General features: G+C 37.1%; 1 protein-coding gene across 5 annotated transcripts in view; it reads right to left on the bottom strand.

Annotated features, from left to right (window-relative positions):
* nrxn2b (neurexin 2b) overlaps window positions 1–19,865 on the bottom strand; it is a 967,206-nt gene that overhangs the window by 506,942 nt on the left and 440,399 nt on the right. For 4 of the 5 annotated variants that reach the window (XM_037976383.1, XM_017422076.3, XM_037976382.1 and 1 more), the window contains exons 7-8: window positions 13,248–13,271; window positions 1,356–1,517 (exon numbers count right to left, since the gene is read on the bottom strand). In XM_037976383.1, the coding sequence (XP_037832311.1) occupies window positions 1,356–1,517; window positions 13,248–13,271 (186 nt within the window). The remainder of the gene's footprint in view (window positions 1–1,355; window positions 1,518–13,247; window positions 13,272–19,865) is intronic. The other variant, XM_017422077.3, reaches the window with a different exon arrangement.

Here is a 19,865-nt window from a genome sequence, read left to right as displayed (position 1 = left end):
GCAAGAACTAAGTTTTTTCTATGCAGACGTCCTTCACATATCCATCCATGGCTCTAGGGCTTGTATTATTAATTTTTGCATGGCAAATATAAAATTTGAATATCCTTTTTTTCAACCAACATCTTTTTGTCTATTTAATTCCTGTGGAGATCTTTGGTCTACTCTGAGGTTAGAAAGTGCAGAAGAACGCAAGGAGGAAAAAAACACTTGGAAGCAATTCAAAATGTTGTACATCTGACATCTCCCACTCTAACATATGGAAGCTATATCTGCCCACACAGATGATTCTCAAGAGATTGTCAGTCATCACAAGTGTTCTCAAATAAATGTGTGAGAAACACACCATACTACAGTCAAACATGCTCTAACTGCAACTGTGTTGCAATTGTAGTATAGCTGTTTTAGTGTTTTGTTTAAAAAGACATTCTTGAGATTTTGGAGACTTGGAATTCTTGTAATTGGGACTAAACATACTTATAAAGGCCCACTTCAAACTGGATGGCAACCTGGTACAATGTAAAAAAAAATGTAAAAATGTAAAATGTAAAAAAAAAAAAAAAAAGAACAATTAGAATTATGTCTTCAGACACATATTAGGAACACAGTGGGCTCCCCATCACATGTAAAAGATTGTGATAGGTTGTGAACAATTTTAGGTATGGGCACAATTTCTGTAGTGAGGCTGTGATGAAATATCATTGTGGCAGTAGCATTCCAAGGTCGAGGCGTGGATCATTTTGAAGCATGGTGGAAGAAGTGGCAGTGTATCCATGAAGCAGCCAATGGCATTGCACCTATAGTCTATGGCCATGATTGTGACAAGAACATGGGGAAAAAAAAATAGTGCAGACATGATACCACTGATTGTGTTGTGTTGGTGTGGCATGAAATTCTAGATCATAGCTGCGTCCTGATGTCCTGACGCAGCTCCTGGGCATCATGATTGTGGAAGTATGTGGTCATATTGTTACGAGAACATGCTGTTGATGTGTAGAGTGCAGTAAGGGCACAGGGAAGCATTTTGTGGACATGACAAATAGCAGGCAAAACCTATATAGTGAGTCTTAAAAGTGGAGCAATGCCAAGGTTGCCTTCACACAGACAGTTTTCCAAATTTGCCCCAATCCAGCTACATTCTAAAAGAGCATGTAGGTCATTGTGAGCGTAGTTCGGTCATCATCAGATGTGAAGAAGGAAAGAGGGAAACCCTACTGATTGTGATGTGTTTTTTTTTTTGTTTGAATAACTTTAATATAATACTCAAAACAAAATAACATACAACATGTAGGAATCTGCACATGGTTTCATGTTTCAAATTTATACATCAAATTACACAATCATGCAATGTGACTTACATCTTTAAGGCAGCCCATGAAGTTGTTGCTGACTGGAGATCCAGGCAGGTCTGCAGTGTTGGGGCTCCCTCCAATGTAAAAGAAGTCATCAGATCCCAACATGGTGTAATCTTCCTGAGTGTATCCCGTGGTGGTCAAAATGCCATCAACAGAAATGGTCACCTGGTTTAGCCATCGGCCAAAGGAAGTAGAAACAGAAAGAGAGAACAATAGAGCAGGAATAGGCAGAAAAAGAGAATGATAAGAGAGAAGAAAAATTAGAAGAAATGAGGGGAGAAACAAGGAAGAAGTTGGATTAAACTCCAGTGATAGGCAGGGATGCCCCTTAAAGTTTATCACTCAGTTGTTTGCTTTGGTTCCAGTCAGACTGTGGGCTGCCACTGTGGTGTGCAGTTGCTATAGGAGAGCAAAGCCACTTTGCTGTGCTGTTTGGGTAATTTTTGCCAGTGGTAAAAGAACAATCCTACTTTAGTTGACTGAAGACAAATATAGGCCATAAATTGAAACTGCACTTAAATAGGTGGGTCTTACAGAAATGTAAAATATAGTGGAAATAGGCAGCTATGCTTTTGTAAACCAGCCATGAAAGCAGACTTAGAACTATCTAAAGAAAACAAGCTTAATCAAATGTTACATGAAGCAGAGCACAGACAACTTGGACTTTAAAGGTAGCAATACAGTTTTGTCTTTTTGATTGGTAAGGCTATTTTGTAACATGCCTTTGCCGAACCAGTTTTCATTTATGGCGTCTTCTCTAAAAATATCTCCCTTCTCATTTTTAATTGCTCCAGTTCTTCTATTCTGTGCAAGGTTACACATTTTGTATTGAACATTTGATTGCTGACAGAGCACAGAGTGCCAGGTGGAATGAAGAATCAGACACACAGCTGCAAGCTGACAGTGTGAGATAGTGACATGCAGAAACAAGACTTAATATCCTCCCAAAATCCCTTTTTTGTACATTTTTCTAAGCTCTTACAGGTTGTTCTGAGGGGGCTGTCTTTTAAAGCTCAAATGATGTTTCAGTGTCTGAAATACTGATATCTGTAATCTGATATTATTAGAACATGACAAACCTCATGGAGAATAAAAAGATGTTTTATCCTAAATTACACCACATTGTGTGGAAATCACTCTTTTAGTTATACGACAGCTTAAAAGATGAGACGATCTAAATGTCACACCAGCCCATACACGGTTAGTTGAATGAAAACCTGCAAGTCGTGGTACATTGAAAAAGAAATGTGAACATGTCTAGTCACCACTCTCAGATTTTCCAGCAGTCAATATAAATAAAATCTTCGTCTTTTCACATCCAGCTGATTACAATGCCGCAAATTGCAGTACTTGATGAGAATGCAAATAAGTATCATTTAGCTAATTGTGTTGTTGCACTGCATTGTCCTTTTACATCATGACTGTATTTACCCTTGGTACCTCAAATCCAGTGCTTCCACACAAACATCCTGCCAAATTGGGTTGTTTGATTAGGGACTGAATTTTGTGGTTTGTGACTAATTTATAGTTTAATTATCCTAAAGCAGCTGGCTTGGCTGAAAGAAAAGTGCTCTCGTCTCTTGATTTGATATTATTCTGCATAAATATATGAACACAACACTGTTGGGAGCTGCACACACCACCATTTGCTTTCTATTACCTTCTGCAACAGGAAGTGCAATTATTTCATCATGATCAAACTTTAAATTTTATTTTTTTTTAGAGAGAGATTTTGAGTATCACATGGTTAAATGTCATTGTTATGTTAGTTGTAAAAAACTGCTAATATTACACTCAGACATTTCTGTCAGTAATACAGACCAGAACAGATACATTTCCACTTTCTTTTTACAGCAGAATTTGTTTATCCATCATATTATAAGTCCTACAGTAAGTGGCCAGAGAGTATAGCAACTGCACTCCACAGATCTGTCTCCCCAGCTGAGTTCTTAACTTTGATTCAGTTTTTTTTGTTGTTGTTGTTTGTTTGCTTGTTTTATTTTTAGTTTTTTGTCTATTTTCTCCGTACTTCCCTGCTTAACAGGGCAACTCATTTTTATGTCTGCTGTTGGTGTAAAATAACAGTCACATTGGCCAGGTGGAAGAAAATATTTGTAGTTTACAGCCTTGGTATGTGGGGGTCATCTTTTGAGGATCATGGATGGGGGAGGGGCTCTCAGTGGGACCGACCCACTAATCCCATAGTGATGACTGAAAGCTCACAGGCTAAAGAGAAAAAACAGGGGGGATTATCAGGATGTGTGCAATTTCAAACACATTCATTCTGACTTTGGTTTAGTCGTTTATCCACGCCATTCTCAAAAGAAGCTAGGAAATGTTGCACTGTAAAAATGTAACCTGCAAAGCTTCTGAGACTAAAGACCTGACTTAAGCGCTGAAGAGCATCAAAATAAGTTAAGCTCTTAGGGGAAAATGTTTAATGGAAGATTGTTGATAATATTTCTAAAGGGCTGAATGTTGTCTGTGAGGTTGTAAGGGGTGGCCTTGACAAGCTGCCAAACATCTATTGAGTTTTGCCCAAAACCAAAAACTAAAGATTATCATTGTTATCCTTTTTTTCTTTTCTTTTTTATTCTCTATATCATCACAATAAAATATTTAAAACATGAACTGTACAGTGACTTAATTACTGGATGAGAGGCGATGTGCGTACATCACTTTACTTCCACGTTTATGTCTGACCATTTGAAGCAGTGGTCTCCAATCCTGGTCCTCGAGTGTCACTATCCTGCATGTTGTACTTGTTTCTCGCCTCCAACACACCTTATTTGAATCAATGAGTGATTAACAGGCTTCTGCAGAACATGAAGAGGTAATTTAACCACTGAATTAGGTGTGTTGGAGCAGGGAAACAAGTAACACATGCAGGATAGTGGCCCTCGAGGACCAGGATTGCAGACCCTTGATTTAAAACATTTTGTTACTTCTGTAGGTGTGCACTGCTCTGACAACTGCATCTTCACACACACACACTACCACTCCTCTTTGTGCATGGGGCAAATACCAGAGGACAGTGTGATAAATATGTTTTTAGGAAAATTTCTGACTCACATGAAATTCCTAATTTTTTGATTTTTGATCGTGCAGAGAGAAGAATCACATACGCAGGACATATTTAAATATATAAGTTAAAGCATGTCAGGGGAGGTGTGTCTTGTGCACTCAGGTCCAATTGGGAGGTATGAAGGAAAGGTGCACAGAAGCTTGTGTCCTCATAGTTTGATAAATCTGAATACTTTTGTGCGTAAGCACCTTTCGATGTTCGCCAACTTTCAGTACAAAACCTGCACACTCTTTCAAATATTAGGCCCATGATGTCTCCAGATAAATTTGACTGAAGTAACAAACAGCTTCTTTCTGAAACCATACATTTTCTTTAACTTACCTAAAACAAAGCGTAGCATTCTATTTTTTTTTCTCGAAAACCTTTTTTCAGTGTGACTTTTCCCAACAGAGAATGTTTTTTTTTTTTACTTTTAACTTGATCAAGCAACTATCACATCCTACAAAAAAGCAGAGCTGTGGTAACTGCAAGAGATCATAGACCAAACTAAAAGCCCAGCTGTTTTCTTTATTCCATTCTTAAGATTTATCCAGCTGCCTTTAAGTGCAGAACACACAGAACTGCAGATCTGTGCTGAACTCAAACTTTCCCAGATCAAGGGTTGACACACCTCGAAATATCAAATCATTAGAAGTGTTCTATTTCACCCAATCTCATGTTGCTGAAATTGCTTTCTCAATAGCTCTGTGATGGAGAAATGACTTCTTTTATGATTTTAACCTCCTTATCAGCCACTCTTGTGTGCTTCTTCCTGATAAACCACCTACAACCAACAAACTGACTACTGAGCTTCAGTTGTTGTGTACAGCAAACTGTCCTCTGCAGAGTCCTGCTGTGTGCTCAGCTGAGCGTGTTACCAGCTCATTGACCATATCTCACTCTGTAACCGCAAACGGCCGGTGGCCTTATAAAGTAGATTAGCTTCTCATGAATTAAACACAGACTGGCATAATTCACTCTGTGCAGGAGATTAGATTATAAGGATAACATTTACAGCTTGATTAGTCCTGTCATAACGGAAAGCACTGTCAATTTTGTTCACACCCATGAATCACATTAGTTAAGCATGCTTACTTGTCCTCAGTCTCTTATGTACAGACACACTCAAAGCTCACTCACTTTGTAAGACTTCAAATGTCTGGCAGCAAATCAGGTGATAGCAGCAAAAAAATAAAACTTAAATCTTGGCATGCACATAGGGGATGCTAGAAGCAGGGATGTTCTGAGCCAATTGCACATAGTGGATTGGAGAACCAATCAAGACATTTTTCACTGATCAATACTGAAGTAGCTGACACTTTGAAGCTCCTGATTTGATACTGTCTATGGTTTTAAATCAAGTCAGCCATGCTGCAATACAACTGCCATTTGGCAGCCAAAATACAGGTTGGAAGTCAAAAGCACCTGAGCTCCAATTGCATTTTTTTCTGCTATTGGCAGATAAAAGATTGACTCACAGACCGCCCGGCCATACTACATGGAGGACACAGATGCGATAACAGTCACATATACTGATATAAAGAGAAACAAAACAATACTGATTTATTAATTAGGCCAGATATCAGCAAACAATTCAGTTGTGAACAACTCAATCCTTTCTAGTTTCTTCTCCTTCTGTTTTTCTCCTATCCTGCTGCTACAATGCAGTACTGACTTGAGATATAAAACACTGAAATCCTGGGATAAACAACAGGTGAGTTGACAAACAAGGAAAAAATGAAAATCAGTGTGGAAAAATCTCTAGGTGATAGAGCCAGTGCAACTATTTCTGCCCCCCCAAAATAGTGTTTTTCCTATGTGGAATTTTTTCTAACAACACTGCACCAAAAGTCATTATTGTTAGCAGTGTTAGTATTATTTGAGCTAGCAGCTTATAGATAAAACATATTTTTAAAGCAGTCCCTTTTAAACTCAGTTAAGAGCATTACACTGACATGAATTTATGCTCATATCATTCATGATTAATATCATGAATAGAGATAATCATGTGGTCCAACGAAAGGAGTATAAGGAACTATTCCCAATGCTTTCCATGGTTACATGAAAGATATCTGCACCTATGGAACAAGTTGCAAAATATTGTAAGTATTAGATTTAAACTTTGTTTTGTGGATTTTTATTTTTAAATTACTCAATTTGGTCAAATGATCTTGATCAGGACATTCCTGGCTAGAAATTTAACATATTAATCTTTTCTACCAAAAAGTAATATATAATATCTTGGTTTGAAATAAACAATAAAAGGAAGCATAACAGCTTATGTTAGCTACAATCTTTAGAGTTATAAACATACACTTACAATCATGACATTTTTTGAAACTATCTTCTGCCAGTTCTACAACATATACAATGAAAGCATTATAAAGATAACACTTCCTCCCATCATTTTTAAACCTTCTTTTTGGAGTCTAGTCTCATCTAGTTTAGTTCATTTGTAGGAGCTCTGACACTAAAACAGGAGTAATTGGCTGTTTTTTTTAATACTGCAATTTAATATCTGCATTTACAATAGTTGCACTGTTAATAAGTTTTCCAGCACAATCTAAAAGTTTTATAGGGATAGGATTAGAATAAATTGCTAAAGGTGTAAAAAAAATGTCTGCATTGTTACTTTCTAGGGCATAGAGTGATAATGGGTATGTGCAAAATAGGCTGCTACACCATCATTGACAAGCTTTATATATCTACAAGGTTCCACTAGAAATGGAGTTTTAAAAAAAAATATTACAAATTATTTCAGTAAAACAGTTTTTCTCACCAAAATCTCAATTTGTGTGTGTGAAGCACAAGTGCAAATTCTACATCTTTTTTTTTTTTTTTAAACATCCACTGTAGTGCAGGTGGGACCCAAGTATCGATCATAGCCATGAGCTCAAATGATATCTACTTACTATTTAAAAACAAATTTTATTCTTATTGGTAAGCTAAATCACCTGTCATAGAGAACAGAAGAGAAGTAACTTTAGCATCACACCTAAGACTTTTGCTCTTTATCAGAAGTTTCCATCTAGGAAAGCTATGATTATATGGACTCAGTTTCTGCATTTCAAAGAAAATAATTTCTCCTCTTTGTGGTTTTAGGTTCTTTAAAAAGTTTGCTCTAATGTGTACTCTTACACTGCTCACAAAACAGTTTCCACAACAATATAATTCCTAACTGTTCTTTTCTTTGTTATCCTTCTATCAGTGCTTATGTGCATGTATTCCCATGTAGAAGGAAATGCTGTGGGAAATAAACAGTTTATTCAGTGCAAATAACTTCTTTTGGCTGCTCTCTTTAGAGGTTGTCACAGTGGATCATCTGCCTCCATTTCACTCTATATCAAGTGTTCTTCTCTGTCACACCAACTCTCTGCACATCCCTCTTCACTATATCCATGAACTGTGTCTGTGGTTTTCCTTGTTTCTTCATCACTGGCTTCTTTTTATCCAACATCCTTTGTCTAGTATATCCATTATCCCTCCTCTGTACATGCCCATTTCAGCATTACCTCTCTTACTTTGTCTCCAGATCACTCAACCCAAGTTGTCCTTTTGATATACTCATTTCTATCGTATCCATCTTGGTCACTTCCATTGAAAATCTCAAAATCGTAATCTCTGCTAGCTCTTCTTCCTGTCATTTTGTTAGTGGGACCAACTTCAAACCACTCATCAGCAGGTCTCACTACCATCCTTTAAACCTTCTCTTTGACTCTTGCAGCTCTCCATCTGTCAGAAATCAGCCCTGGCACTTGTCTCCATCCAGTCCACCACTTTCTTCTTCAACTCTCTTGTTTTCTGACAGTTGCTTTGGCCCCAGGTACTTAAACTCACCCACCTTCAATACATCTACTCATTGCAGCTTCACATTTAATCTCATTAAGACAGTTTTTCCTGTCTTATTTTATCTAACTTGCATTTCCTTTTCTATTCATACTACAGATCACAATGTCATTTGCAAACATCATAGTCTATGGAGACACCCACATGACCTCATCAACACTGCAAACAAGAAGGGGCTCAGGGTTGATCCTTGATCTAATCTCACCTCTACCTTGTATGAATCTATCACTCCTACCGCACATCTCACCACTGTCTTACTGTCCTTTAAAATGTAATCAAAATTAACAAACCAAAAAAACAGTTTTGAAAAGTGTACTTAATTTAACCAAAACATAGTTTTAATTTTACAATAAATGATTAACTTCATTTGCAATGTAGAAAACGTAAGAAGCTTAAAAACACACAAAAAAACATATCACTTACCCTTCCGGTACAACATCTGTTTATTATCAAAGAGCTTTAGCATGGAGAAATAAAAAAAATACGTTTTAGTCATAGCACAATATGTTTCACATTTACAGAACCATGTACATCCCAATAATTAGTTCAGGGCAAAGTCACTCAAGGTGTTATTTCAGCCCAGAAGCAGAAGGAGCAAAGTTCCATCTGGTGTTTAACTTTGATAGATGTTTGGCAGCTTGTCAAGATATCCTAGCTTTACCTAGATTATGTTGGGATTACACAATAAACTTTAAGATAAGCTACATTTTTTGGTCAGAAATAATGTAAGGCAGATTTGGGAAGCTTGGGCCATGTGCCGTATTGGCAACAGTGAATGAATTGGGAAAGAAAGGGGGCCTAGATTTGTTTGTTCTGAGCCAAAAAAGGCTAAGAGGGTTAGAGGGTGAACAAAATTGGTTAGTACTTTAGTAAGTAAGGGGAAGTCAGACACAAAAATGGTTGTTAGTACAGTTACAACAAAGGTTAAATTGAAACAGTTGATTAGTAACACTGATTTGGTAAATTTAGTCAATGTGGTTAGGGTATGTGAGGATTCTTTAAAAGTCCTCTGCAATATGATTGCACAAACCAGATCCAGATTTGAACTGAACATGTTATTTCATGTGGAAGGGGTTTGTTTTGCTTAGAAGAAACAAAATTAATCCATCCAAGTTAACAGGGTGACACACAAGCCATGCACTTGAATGAAAAGATGGCAGGAAGAAGGGAGGTGTGGCGAGAATTCAATTAGACACAACACAAATGGTTTAAAGAGAAAAAAAATGAATGATATTTCTGGCAAGATGCAGCAAAATGAGGTTTTAGGGCAAAGTAAATTTAATTTCAGGATACCACAACACCAGACAAATGGGAAAAGAGAGCTTTTATTGTTACAGTTGTCAGTTATGTTCAAGAACACAACAAAAAACAATGATGACACGTGTACAACAGACTGACACGTGCTGAGCTAGAGCAACATTTACACCCTTCAGTGGTGATTATACACGGACGCTCTAGCCAATGGACACATGCAAGCAGATAGCAGGAATACCACCAGTGGATGGTGTCAACATGAAGGTGGGATTGGGACAGGATGGAACCAGACAACAACCACAGATGCCATCAACAGAAATTAGAGGTTTTTTTAAAGAATAGGGAAAATGGAGAGGGGAGAAAAGACCGTCTTGTGTTGGTGAACAGAGCCATTATTATTCCGGCTGTTGAATGCTTGGTTTCACTGCCCATGTCTTTTGCACTAAACAAAAAATACACATTTTCTAAGTCATGATTGCAAGTCTTTTTATGTCTCTGCATGAAATTCATCAAACTATTTTAGAAACGTGCTCAAATTGCTTCTTAATTTTTCCTAATTTGAGCAAAAGATCAGTGAGTAGGTCAAATGCACTGGCAGAACACTCATGTTATAACAGGTAGACTTTTAGGATTTCAATCCTCTGTTCACCAGAAAATAAAATTTGTCTCCCCTCTTAAGTTTTTCCCCTTGTTTTGTATCGGTAGGATTAAAATATGAGGTCATTATTCTTTTTAGTAGGTTAATTTTGAAATTAAATGTATAAAATTCAAATAAATAAAGAAATAGAATTAAAAAATCAAACTATAAAAAGAAAAAAACAACAAGGTATGGCTAACATGTCTTATGGTCATATTGATCATATTAGGACAACTAATATATGTATGTATATATGTTAGCCATGATATATACATAAACATATATTCTCAATGCTATCTCTATATAAAATAATAATAAAAATTAAACAAGGACGATAAGGGAGTTGAGTTTCTTCATGCAAGGGGTGAGGGTAAAAAAAATCTAAAATATAAGTTAGTATTAGTGTTAGTGACGGGTTGAACGCACACAGATCATATTTAATTTGCTTCATGGTCTGCATCAATGGGCAGGCAATTTCAAATAAAGTTTAGCTTTCCAGTAAAAGTAAGTGAGATTACCCATATATACACCATAAACCTTACCAGTGTTCATGGATGACACTACACTCACTGACAAAAAGTTAAGTGACAGGAAAAAGTAATTCTGTTTGGACATAATTTGGTCCATATGCAGACTGGCAATCGGTATTGAAATGACTTGATTTGAATGATTGAACATCTAGAACAGGCACAAGAGGACTTAAGTAGTGGCATAACGAGTGGAGCAATAGTGTTACCAGGCATTTGCCTCATCATCTGGTTGTCATTCAGAACAGTGAGCGAAGGTTACCTGACACAAAAGATGTTTATAGACACATTAAACATTATTACCAGAACTTGATGGAGTTTGATGGGGGTCACATTTTGGGTTTGCATGTAACCATATACTGTACTGAATGTAGGGTGTACAGATATTTGAAACCTGATGTTGGAACCAGTGGTTATATGAGAGTACCCACACATACTGTAAAGATTGTGGTCACCCAAGTCAGACCAGACCAATAGAATATGGTCATATTGTGTCCCAAGCATTACAGAACCCCATGAAGTTGTGCCATCCAGACACAAGTATTAAAATCTACATCACCTTCTGTCATACCACAATGTGTCTCAATTACTGGACTCAGACATGCTATCGGTCCTATGCATATGCTGTCATGCCTTTATTTGGGGTGCTCTATTTGAGAGGCATGAAATTATGACAAGTAGCATCATATCAAGTTGAACAATAAATCTTGGTTCTGCATTACAACAGATAACAGTGCTAAGGGGAGACGACCAATCCTGCCAATGTTGTATAAAGACAGACTGGAGCCATAGCGTATGACTTTAGGTCACCTCAGGTAGTGATTTAGGGAACCCTTGGGACCACAATGCTACTGTATGTCAGTGGCATCCTGTGTCTGCATGTCTTACCCATCCTGAGACAGCACTTCAATACAGGCTTTCCTTGAGATGACACCTGTTCACACATAGAATGCGTCTATGAACTGGCTGCATCATGTTGGGCTCTTTCTATGGCCAGCCAAGTCCTCCTGATCTTTTCTCAATCAAACATGTGGAGGATCAGCTCAAATGCCAAGTTCGAACCAGTGCCAATCTGCTGGATCTCCAGGACCAGCTGCAGCAGCTGTGGGTCAACTTACCCACAAAGAAAATACAACGGGTGCATTATTGTTTCAGACTAAATTGATGCTTTTAGCAATGGCCGAGATGATGCCACATCTTAATGGCATTGAACTTAATTGGGGTGGCAGTGGCTGAGGAGGTAGGGGTTTGTCTTGTGATCGGAGGGTTTGTGGTTCGAGCCCCCGCTCCGTCAGTCTCAGCCGTTGTGGGCAAGACACTTCACCCGCCTTGCCTACTGGTGGTGGTCAGAGGGCTCGGTGGCGCCGGTGTGATGGGAGCCTCACTTCTGTCAGCCCGCCCCAGGGCAGCTGTGGCTACAATGTAGCTTACCGCCATCAGTGTGTGAATGGGTGAATGATTGTAGTGTAAAGCGCTTTGGGGTCCTTGGACTAGATAAAGCGCTATATAAGTGCAAGCTATTTACTAACCAACAGTACTGTCAACTTTGTTATTCATTAGATCAATTTTTTTAATCATTGCAGTAAAGTCACATGTACTTTCAAAATATCTAGTTTTATTTCAATTCCACCACTCCATCTGGGCATTTAAATTTTGTCACTTGGTTAAGTAATGCACAGGACTGGTTAAATGTTCAAGATTTAACACAAGACTGCAAATGGGATCACGCCTGCATATAACCTACTTTGCAGCAAGGGTTTTATCCACTAAATCAAGTGCTGTAAATACTTTTCATGGTGTCATAAACCTCAAAATACTGTTGATAGTTTTCTTAAATACATGCTAGGCATGTCTAACTGAGGCAACAATAAAAGAATATCACCTCAGCATTAATTCACACTTCTTCTTGAGTTACAGGAGGAATAAATTTCCCACCCAAAAAATAACAATAATGATTCACTTTCCTTTACTGGAATGTTCATAGCAGAATATTCCCATGCTTTAGAAATCAGCTGTGTACGCTCACTCAATAATGTTCTAAAAAAAATCAAACAAATCAGGACAGAAACAAGGATCAACAAAAAGCTAAAACAAAACTACTCTAACTCTAAGCTAACACATTTTTTGCATTATGGTTCTTTATTTCTTCATACGGATAGTGTCTGAAGTACAAAAAAACAAAACAAAAACAAAACAAAACAAAAAAGAAATAAACAAAACAAAATTAAAAAATAGAAGCAAAGATTTGAAAAAGAAAACACACAAGTTAATTTAAAGGTATATAACTGTTTTCGGCAGACCTCTATATGAAAAGATCTTCTGGAAAGGGAAATTAAATGGCAATAAAAAGCTGTAACTTATATTTGTGTATATATACATATATACAGAAAGAGGGCTAAAAGAATTAAAGAAAAACTGAAAGGTGGAGGTTTTCAGCTACCTTGGAATTGATGGAGGATTGTACTTTCAGTAAAGCAAACAGAATAGAAAGAGTAACGGAAAACCCAGGGCAAACCAAAGTGTAAGACAATTAGAATGATATCTACCATATAATGCAGTTTGTTTACCATAGCGTGTCCAATGCCTGCGTGCTTCAGGAGAAAACAGGGGGAGGAGAAAGAAAAATAAATGATAAATCGTAAAAAAAATAAGAAAACACACCTTAATCCCAAAAAAGTGGGAAAGAAAAAAAATTCCTTTAGCAAAAGCAGCTTTTTATTCAATAGGCAATCTGACTGTAAAAATAAATAAATAAATAAATAATATTAGGAAAATGTGATCTAAAAGCTTTTTTCCCCTATTGTTTGTTATAAAACATCCAAATAAAGAAATAAAGAAAGCAACTGTTTTTTTATTAAAGGGTCCTTAAAATGAAGCAAAAAAAAAAGGAATAGAAGGATACAGTACATTTGTTAGTATGTAAGTTGCAAGTTAAGTAGAGAAAACAACAGATGGTACACATTCCGTGAATGACACAGTGTTAGTTGTTGAAATCATAAAAGGTAAGGGAAAAATAAAATTCATCGATGAAAAGACTCAAATTGGAAAGTTTCTGAAGCTTGTTAGTAAAAGAGACAAGAGTTAGCAAATTAACTTCCACAGGGGGGAAGGTGGGGCTTTGGGTACTTTTATTACGGATTTCTTTTTAATGGGGAAGGGCTGAGGGAAAGGTACATCAGTATTAAGATCCATTGTGACTCATCTGGCCAAAGGCCTTTCTGTTCATAAGATCTAGTTCCTTTTCATGAGGCGTTCTGGGGCTTTGCCAATTGTTTTGGATGATTAAAGAGGGCCAATTATAACAACCAGTGAGTGCTGCAATATATAATAGTGAAACAAAAATACTACACTAAAAATCACCAATTATAGTGAAAACTACAGTCCATTTGCAGTGTCAAAGTAGTGATGTCACAGAGGTTGTTTTTTTTTTCCCTGAAAAAAAGGAGGGAAACATACAAGGCAGAGAAAGGCAGAAATATTGTATGCATTTTGTCAGTTCTGGTAACTGCAGAATCCTGAAAGAGAGAATATTGTTCATTAGTTCACATTTGTTTAAAATATGCTCTACTACTGTTACTACTGCTCTACTACTACTACTGTTACTGCTACTACTACTACTAATAATAATAATGATAATAATAATAACAATAATAAGAAGAAGAAGAAGAAGAGGAAGAATGACATTATCCTGTCTCCTGTCAAAGAAATCCTAGTTATGCATACACTTAAACATTTATATGGCATAAATATGCAGGTTCTGTAAACAATGAGACCAAAAGGAATTTTTGGTACCAGTTTGTAAAGTTGGGCACTTTAAAAACATAAATCAATTAGAAAACACTCAAATCCAGCACAAAAATGGGTTATGGTTGCTTTTGTCTTTTTGAATGAGCAAACTCTGTGGGTCTGACCCTATTTATGTAACACAGGTGCAGTACTGTAGGCATGTAAATGTGTGGGATGAACATGTTCATGCCATCTGTGTGGGAGATGGATCTAAGTGGTGACTATAAACAAAGTCTTCCCCAAAAGGCTAAATGACCAACGTTTAACTTCACGAACGCCCACTCATTGAACACAGGTCACAGCAAAGTGCTGTCACCGGTCACCCACTTTGTCTAATGATGCCTCTTAATCCAATAATTAGGAGAAAAGGATTCAGTGGTGGGTGTGAATTTGCATATGAGCACTGTGTTGTGTTGCAGGCTTAAAACTCAGATACCAGCTTGTACATCAAAGAGTGAATGTAATAAATGTCTGAAAAACTGGAGCCCTAAAGAAGATTTATCACCTCTTACAAATGTATCCATAATAAAAGGTGACAGTAGAAGCTCTAGCACTTATAGTCTGTGATCCCATAGGCAAAATAAATTAACATCATTAAATGCAACATTTTGAGTTCTGAGTATTTTGAATACTGTGTAGCTTCTGAACTTCTCATGTCCTTATTCTTAGACAAAAAATACAAAAGTGAGTGTGGAAAAAAAATCCTTAAAACTGCTAAAGATGAGTCAAAAAAGTCAAAATAGGCAATTACTTTCTAACCTCTTTATCTAATTATAAAGTTAACCTGAATCTTGATTGACATATCTGCAAATGATTAAAAAGACGTCATTATTTAGAGTTATCCAATATGGCTAGTAAAACGGGTAAATATCACAATAGATAAACTATTGTGTTTATAGTTATTTTTTTATTAGTACTTTATGTCATTAAATATATTTTTTCCTATGTTGCATTGATTTGTGATTAAATTATGTATTCATCTATGTCCACAATGATCTAAATGGCAGGTTGCAACATACAGTAGTTCGGATGTTTTAAAAGTCTATCAGTAAAATTATGACTCACCAATTCTTTTAAAAGTAAATCTAGCCAGAGATTTTACCTGGAGTCTCAGTGTAGGAAAACAAACAAAAAAATGAGTACACTGTCAGAATAAATGTGATGTACGAAAGTAAATTTGTAGCTCAAAAAATGGAGCTATTGTACTTTTTTCTTTTTCTTTTTTTTTTTTATACTGCAGGCTTGAGAACTGTAAGTACTGATGAAAAGTGTTTCAGTGTCAAGCTCAATCGGGCAGAAAATTAAACTTTTGTTTTACTTTTGCTCCCGAACGACAGAAAGGATGGTTTTGCAACTAGTTGGTTTTAAAGAGTTTCTGTCATGATTTTCCTGTTTTGTAGTGAAGGAGGAAGTGAGTGAACAATTGCTGCAGATTAGAAACATGCAAAAAGGAAATTTTTAACAAGAGGAAACCATGTGTAAATTTCATTTTACACTTCCCAGAAAGTGTGTCAGTGGTGTCAGTTTGTCAAAGGGTAGGAGGGTGTGGGTTCTTGGTGTGTGGTCACGGTACTGGCAGGTACAGTATGTGAGGACCAAGTAAAAGGAGTCCACATGTTTAAATGAATAAAACTTTGTAACCTTATTTTATGGTTTTAGGGGTTAGAAGTAGATGAGGGTCGGCTACGGTACCCTTCACTCTGGCTAATGACCCTGCTTTGATCTCCACAACCTATAAGAATGTCTCTGGATTGCAGCAAATTTGGGAAGGTAGTGATGCTGCTACAGTCTTAGCATTTGCCAAGTATTTTTTTTGTTAGTCTGTGTGTGTGTTTCTTTTATGACCTCAAGAGGCCCTCCTCAAAATGCTCAATGTGCCAGCCCTGCTAAGACTCTTTCTAACTGTGTACTGATGAAGCTATAAACTCGATAATCACATCACACCACCAATGGTTTTCACGTTGAGATTGTTCTAATAGCCTTGCCACCATCATGACAAGGCATGAGGCAAGCATGACATCCTGCTTTAAGTTCCCGATGACCAAGACCCAACGTCATGGATATGCTGCCAGTTTTCTACCACCAGACTGCTACCCTAAAGATCCCAGTACACTGCCACCATGATACTAAACTTCCACAATCTTGCAATGCAAGTTTTGTCTGCTCAAAACCTCTGTAGCTCTACTGTGCTTTATTATGTGTAATGGGGTGCCCACTGTATTTTTAATAAACACCTGAGGATCTCAAGAAGACCCTGCAAAGACCATCCACATTAATTCTGATTTTTAAATCAATGCAGGGTCATCTTACAGTGTGAAGTGGCCTTGGGGTTACACAACCAGTTGTAAGGGTTAGAAACCCTGCAGAGACAAAAGAAATTGTTTTTTTTTTTTTTTTTTTTTTTTTTTTTTTTTTTTTTTTTTATATTCTTGAGGGAAAAAAAAGCTAGGATAAACACAATAAAGTCTCTAAATCTGGCAAAGAATTCCGAGGAGAGAGAGTATGAACAGTAACAGTACCGAGAAGCCCATCTTACCCTTAAGCAAAGTGAAAATTCTGCTATGTTTAAATTCCCTTTACCATCCACCTTGTTCATCTTCTAGTTAAAACCTACATGTTTGAAACCCCTGCTGTGACCCTTTCTGTAATTGACCCATGTGGGAAAACGAGAGTTGGCTATGCTGATGCTACTGATGGAGGATAAAGCTCCTCGTCTTGTAAACAACCACAGGCCCCAGAAAAACAACTTTGTGTTTCATCTGTCTCAAATGACCCCCTGGGAGGAGAAATCTTCATATGTGAGCGCTGGAAGATGCATCAGGAAAAGAGTGGAAAGGAGCTAATTATAACACCACGTGCACTGCAGCTCTCTCTGTAGGTGTGCAAACAGTCACCATGTCTCTGTCAACATGCACCGAAGGCCTGCAGGATGCCAGCAAGAGTTAGATAAGATGTAAAATGATGTCTTGTTGAGTTGCTGATCTTTTCCGCACTCATCTCTGTGGCCTTTGCTGAACTGTGGCCACCAGTGAATAAGCTGAATAAATATTTAATGACAGAGCTGTGAGAATGATCAATGGATAGTGCAGTGGAGCCAGGGTTCCCAGGCTGGATAGATTTATCATTGTAGCAGAGAAAGTTCCAAGACGAATGGCCATTCTCTTGCAAATCTCCAATTTGAGCCTTTAAAAATAAGAAATGAATGCAATGTTGTGGTATTATTATTGAATGGGAGGGAGGGAAACATTATTTGTCATCAGGTGAAAATAACAGTCTGAGTGTGTGATTAAGGGTATTTCTGTGGCTGTATTTATGCATTTCTAGAGAATCTGTCTGTCTTCAGTAACACATCAGTGAGTGACCCTGTTCGACGATGAAAAGCTGTGCTTTGAATCAGAACGATACTTTTAGGTACATTTGCCTCATTCCAATCATCCAGCATTCAGTCTAGTTTGCCTCTCTCTATGTCTGGCTCTAATGGAAAAAGGCAGACAGGCTTCAGGTGCAAATATAAATGTCACTGCAATTACGGTGCTAGGAAGTCAGCAAACAAACAGCATAAGGGTGTACACTTCGGTACCGCTATACAACTATAGTGTGTGCATAAATTTTGCAGCAGAACATAATGGCTGCAGTGGTGTAGTTGTATTTTTTTACACTATTAGTCTGTTTTCTCTATTTATATCCTTTATTTGACCTATTTTTGTCCTTTAGGTTTTATTTGCATCAAAAAGGGCAAAACCAGTTACGACCTAATCTCGTCTTGTAATTGCAACTGCAGATAACACAATTCTACAGCTCAATTTAAAAGTATGTTGTCACAGTTTTCAGGTTTTTTTTTACTGCTCTCTTCAGCTCAATGCTGAGCAGTCTGTGCTTCTTGTAAAACAAAGAATACTATATTTTTTTCCTACACAGATGGCCTATGTAACTAAAGCAAGCAATGCTATAGCAGAATTTTAACAACTTGGAGAAAAAAAAGATTACTTTTTAAAGCAATATTTATTTCCAACTCTTAACTCTGAAACTACATTCAGTCCAGTTTGAGAGCTCACAGCAGCTGAACATGAATATGCATGTTTGAGAGCGAGTGGCTGCAGCTGTTCATTGCTGTTTAGATTTTGGATGATCCTGTGAAAACACTTTGCATGAAAAAAATAGAGCTTTAAATCTGAAGGGGACCCAAACTCACAGAAGCAAAGATACAAAGGAAGTCTCACAAAAAAGTAAGGAAAACAAAACAAACAACAACAAAAAAACAAAGAAATATGAGTGATTAGCAAATAATAATAAAAAAGATGAAATGAAAATTGTAATTTTAGTGTAAACATTGCAAAAATACTGAGTCACATACAAACAATACAAGACTTCTATATGAGCTTGAAACACAACCGTTTATCACCCAACAGTTCAACTTAAAATTGAGAAGTGACTGAGTCGAGAGAGAAAAAACTCAGAGATGAAAACTCAAGGAGAGTTCTTTCTCAATTAACTTCTAAAAAAATCCTCCATAAGAGCATCTTTTACATTGTTGCTAAAATAATGGGATAGTTACAGGAGTCTTATACTTTGGGAAACTCATTGCTACCTGTTGTGGTGACATTGAAAGAGTATGCTCAATGGTCCACATTTATATAGCACCTTTTAACATTTTCAGGTTCTGCAAAGTGCCTTACATAGTTTCTAATTAACACTCATTCAATGTTTTTTTTATCATGTTTTTACACAACATACAGCTCTTTTATAGTCTCACTCATACACTGATAAGCAAATCAAAGGCAGTGGGGGGGTTCACTGTCTTGCCCAAGGACACTTCAGCGTGCTGCAGAGGCTGGGAGATGACCACTATACCCTTGGGCAAAACTAATTATAGTCTATTATTTCTAAACAATTCCTATTAAATTCCTAAATCTGCAAGTATGAGTTACTATATACAGTTCTCACTGAAACCAAACACTTTTTGCATTGCCAATTAACATCTTGTCTTTCTTTTTTTTATACAGTTAGGGTAGTATTTTCACTAGGCTGTGACTGTGGGAAACTAGTACTAGATACCTTTGCATATGTCACACAAGCAATGGAGATGTATTGCACAAATTTGTGCCAAAATCACATATAACTATTGCACCATTGTTGCTCCACATTCTCACTACATTAGCATATTTGCTTGACATTTTTATGATAGAATTGCAAATTCCTGAAAACGTATGGAAACTGAGAACCCTTGCAAACATTTCAAAACATTTTGGAAACTCTCTTCCAAATGCCGTTAGCTATGTGTTGCAGCCCAGTGAGCTTTAGCTGAAAAGCAGAATGTCCAATAACCAATTTCTACAAAGCCCCACTTCCCCACACTTTAAGGCCCTCCATTACTGGATGATGATCCCGCTACGATGTAA

Source organism: Kryptolebias marmoratus, linkage group LG7 (genome assembly GCF_001649575.2).
Source record: "Kryptolebias marmoratus isolate JLee-2015 linkage group LG7, ASM164957v2, whole genome shotgun sequence".
Lineage (NCBI taxonomy): Eukaryota > Metazoa > Chordata > Actinopteri > Cyprinodontiformes > Rivulidae > Kryptolebias > Kryptolebias marmoratus.
The sequence above is the reverse complement of the archived record's forward strand: the minus strand, read 5'-3'. Positions and strand labels throughout refer to the sequence as shown.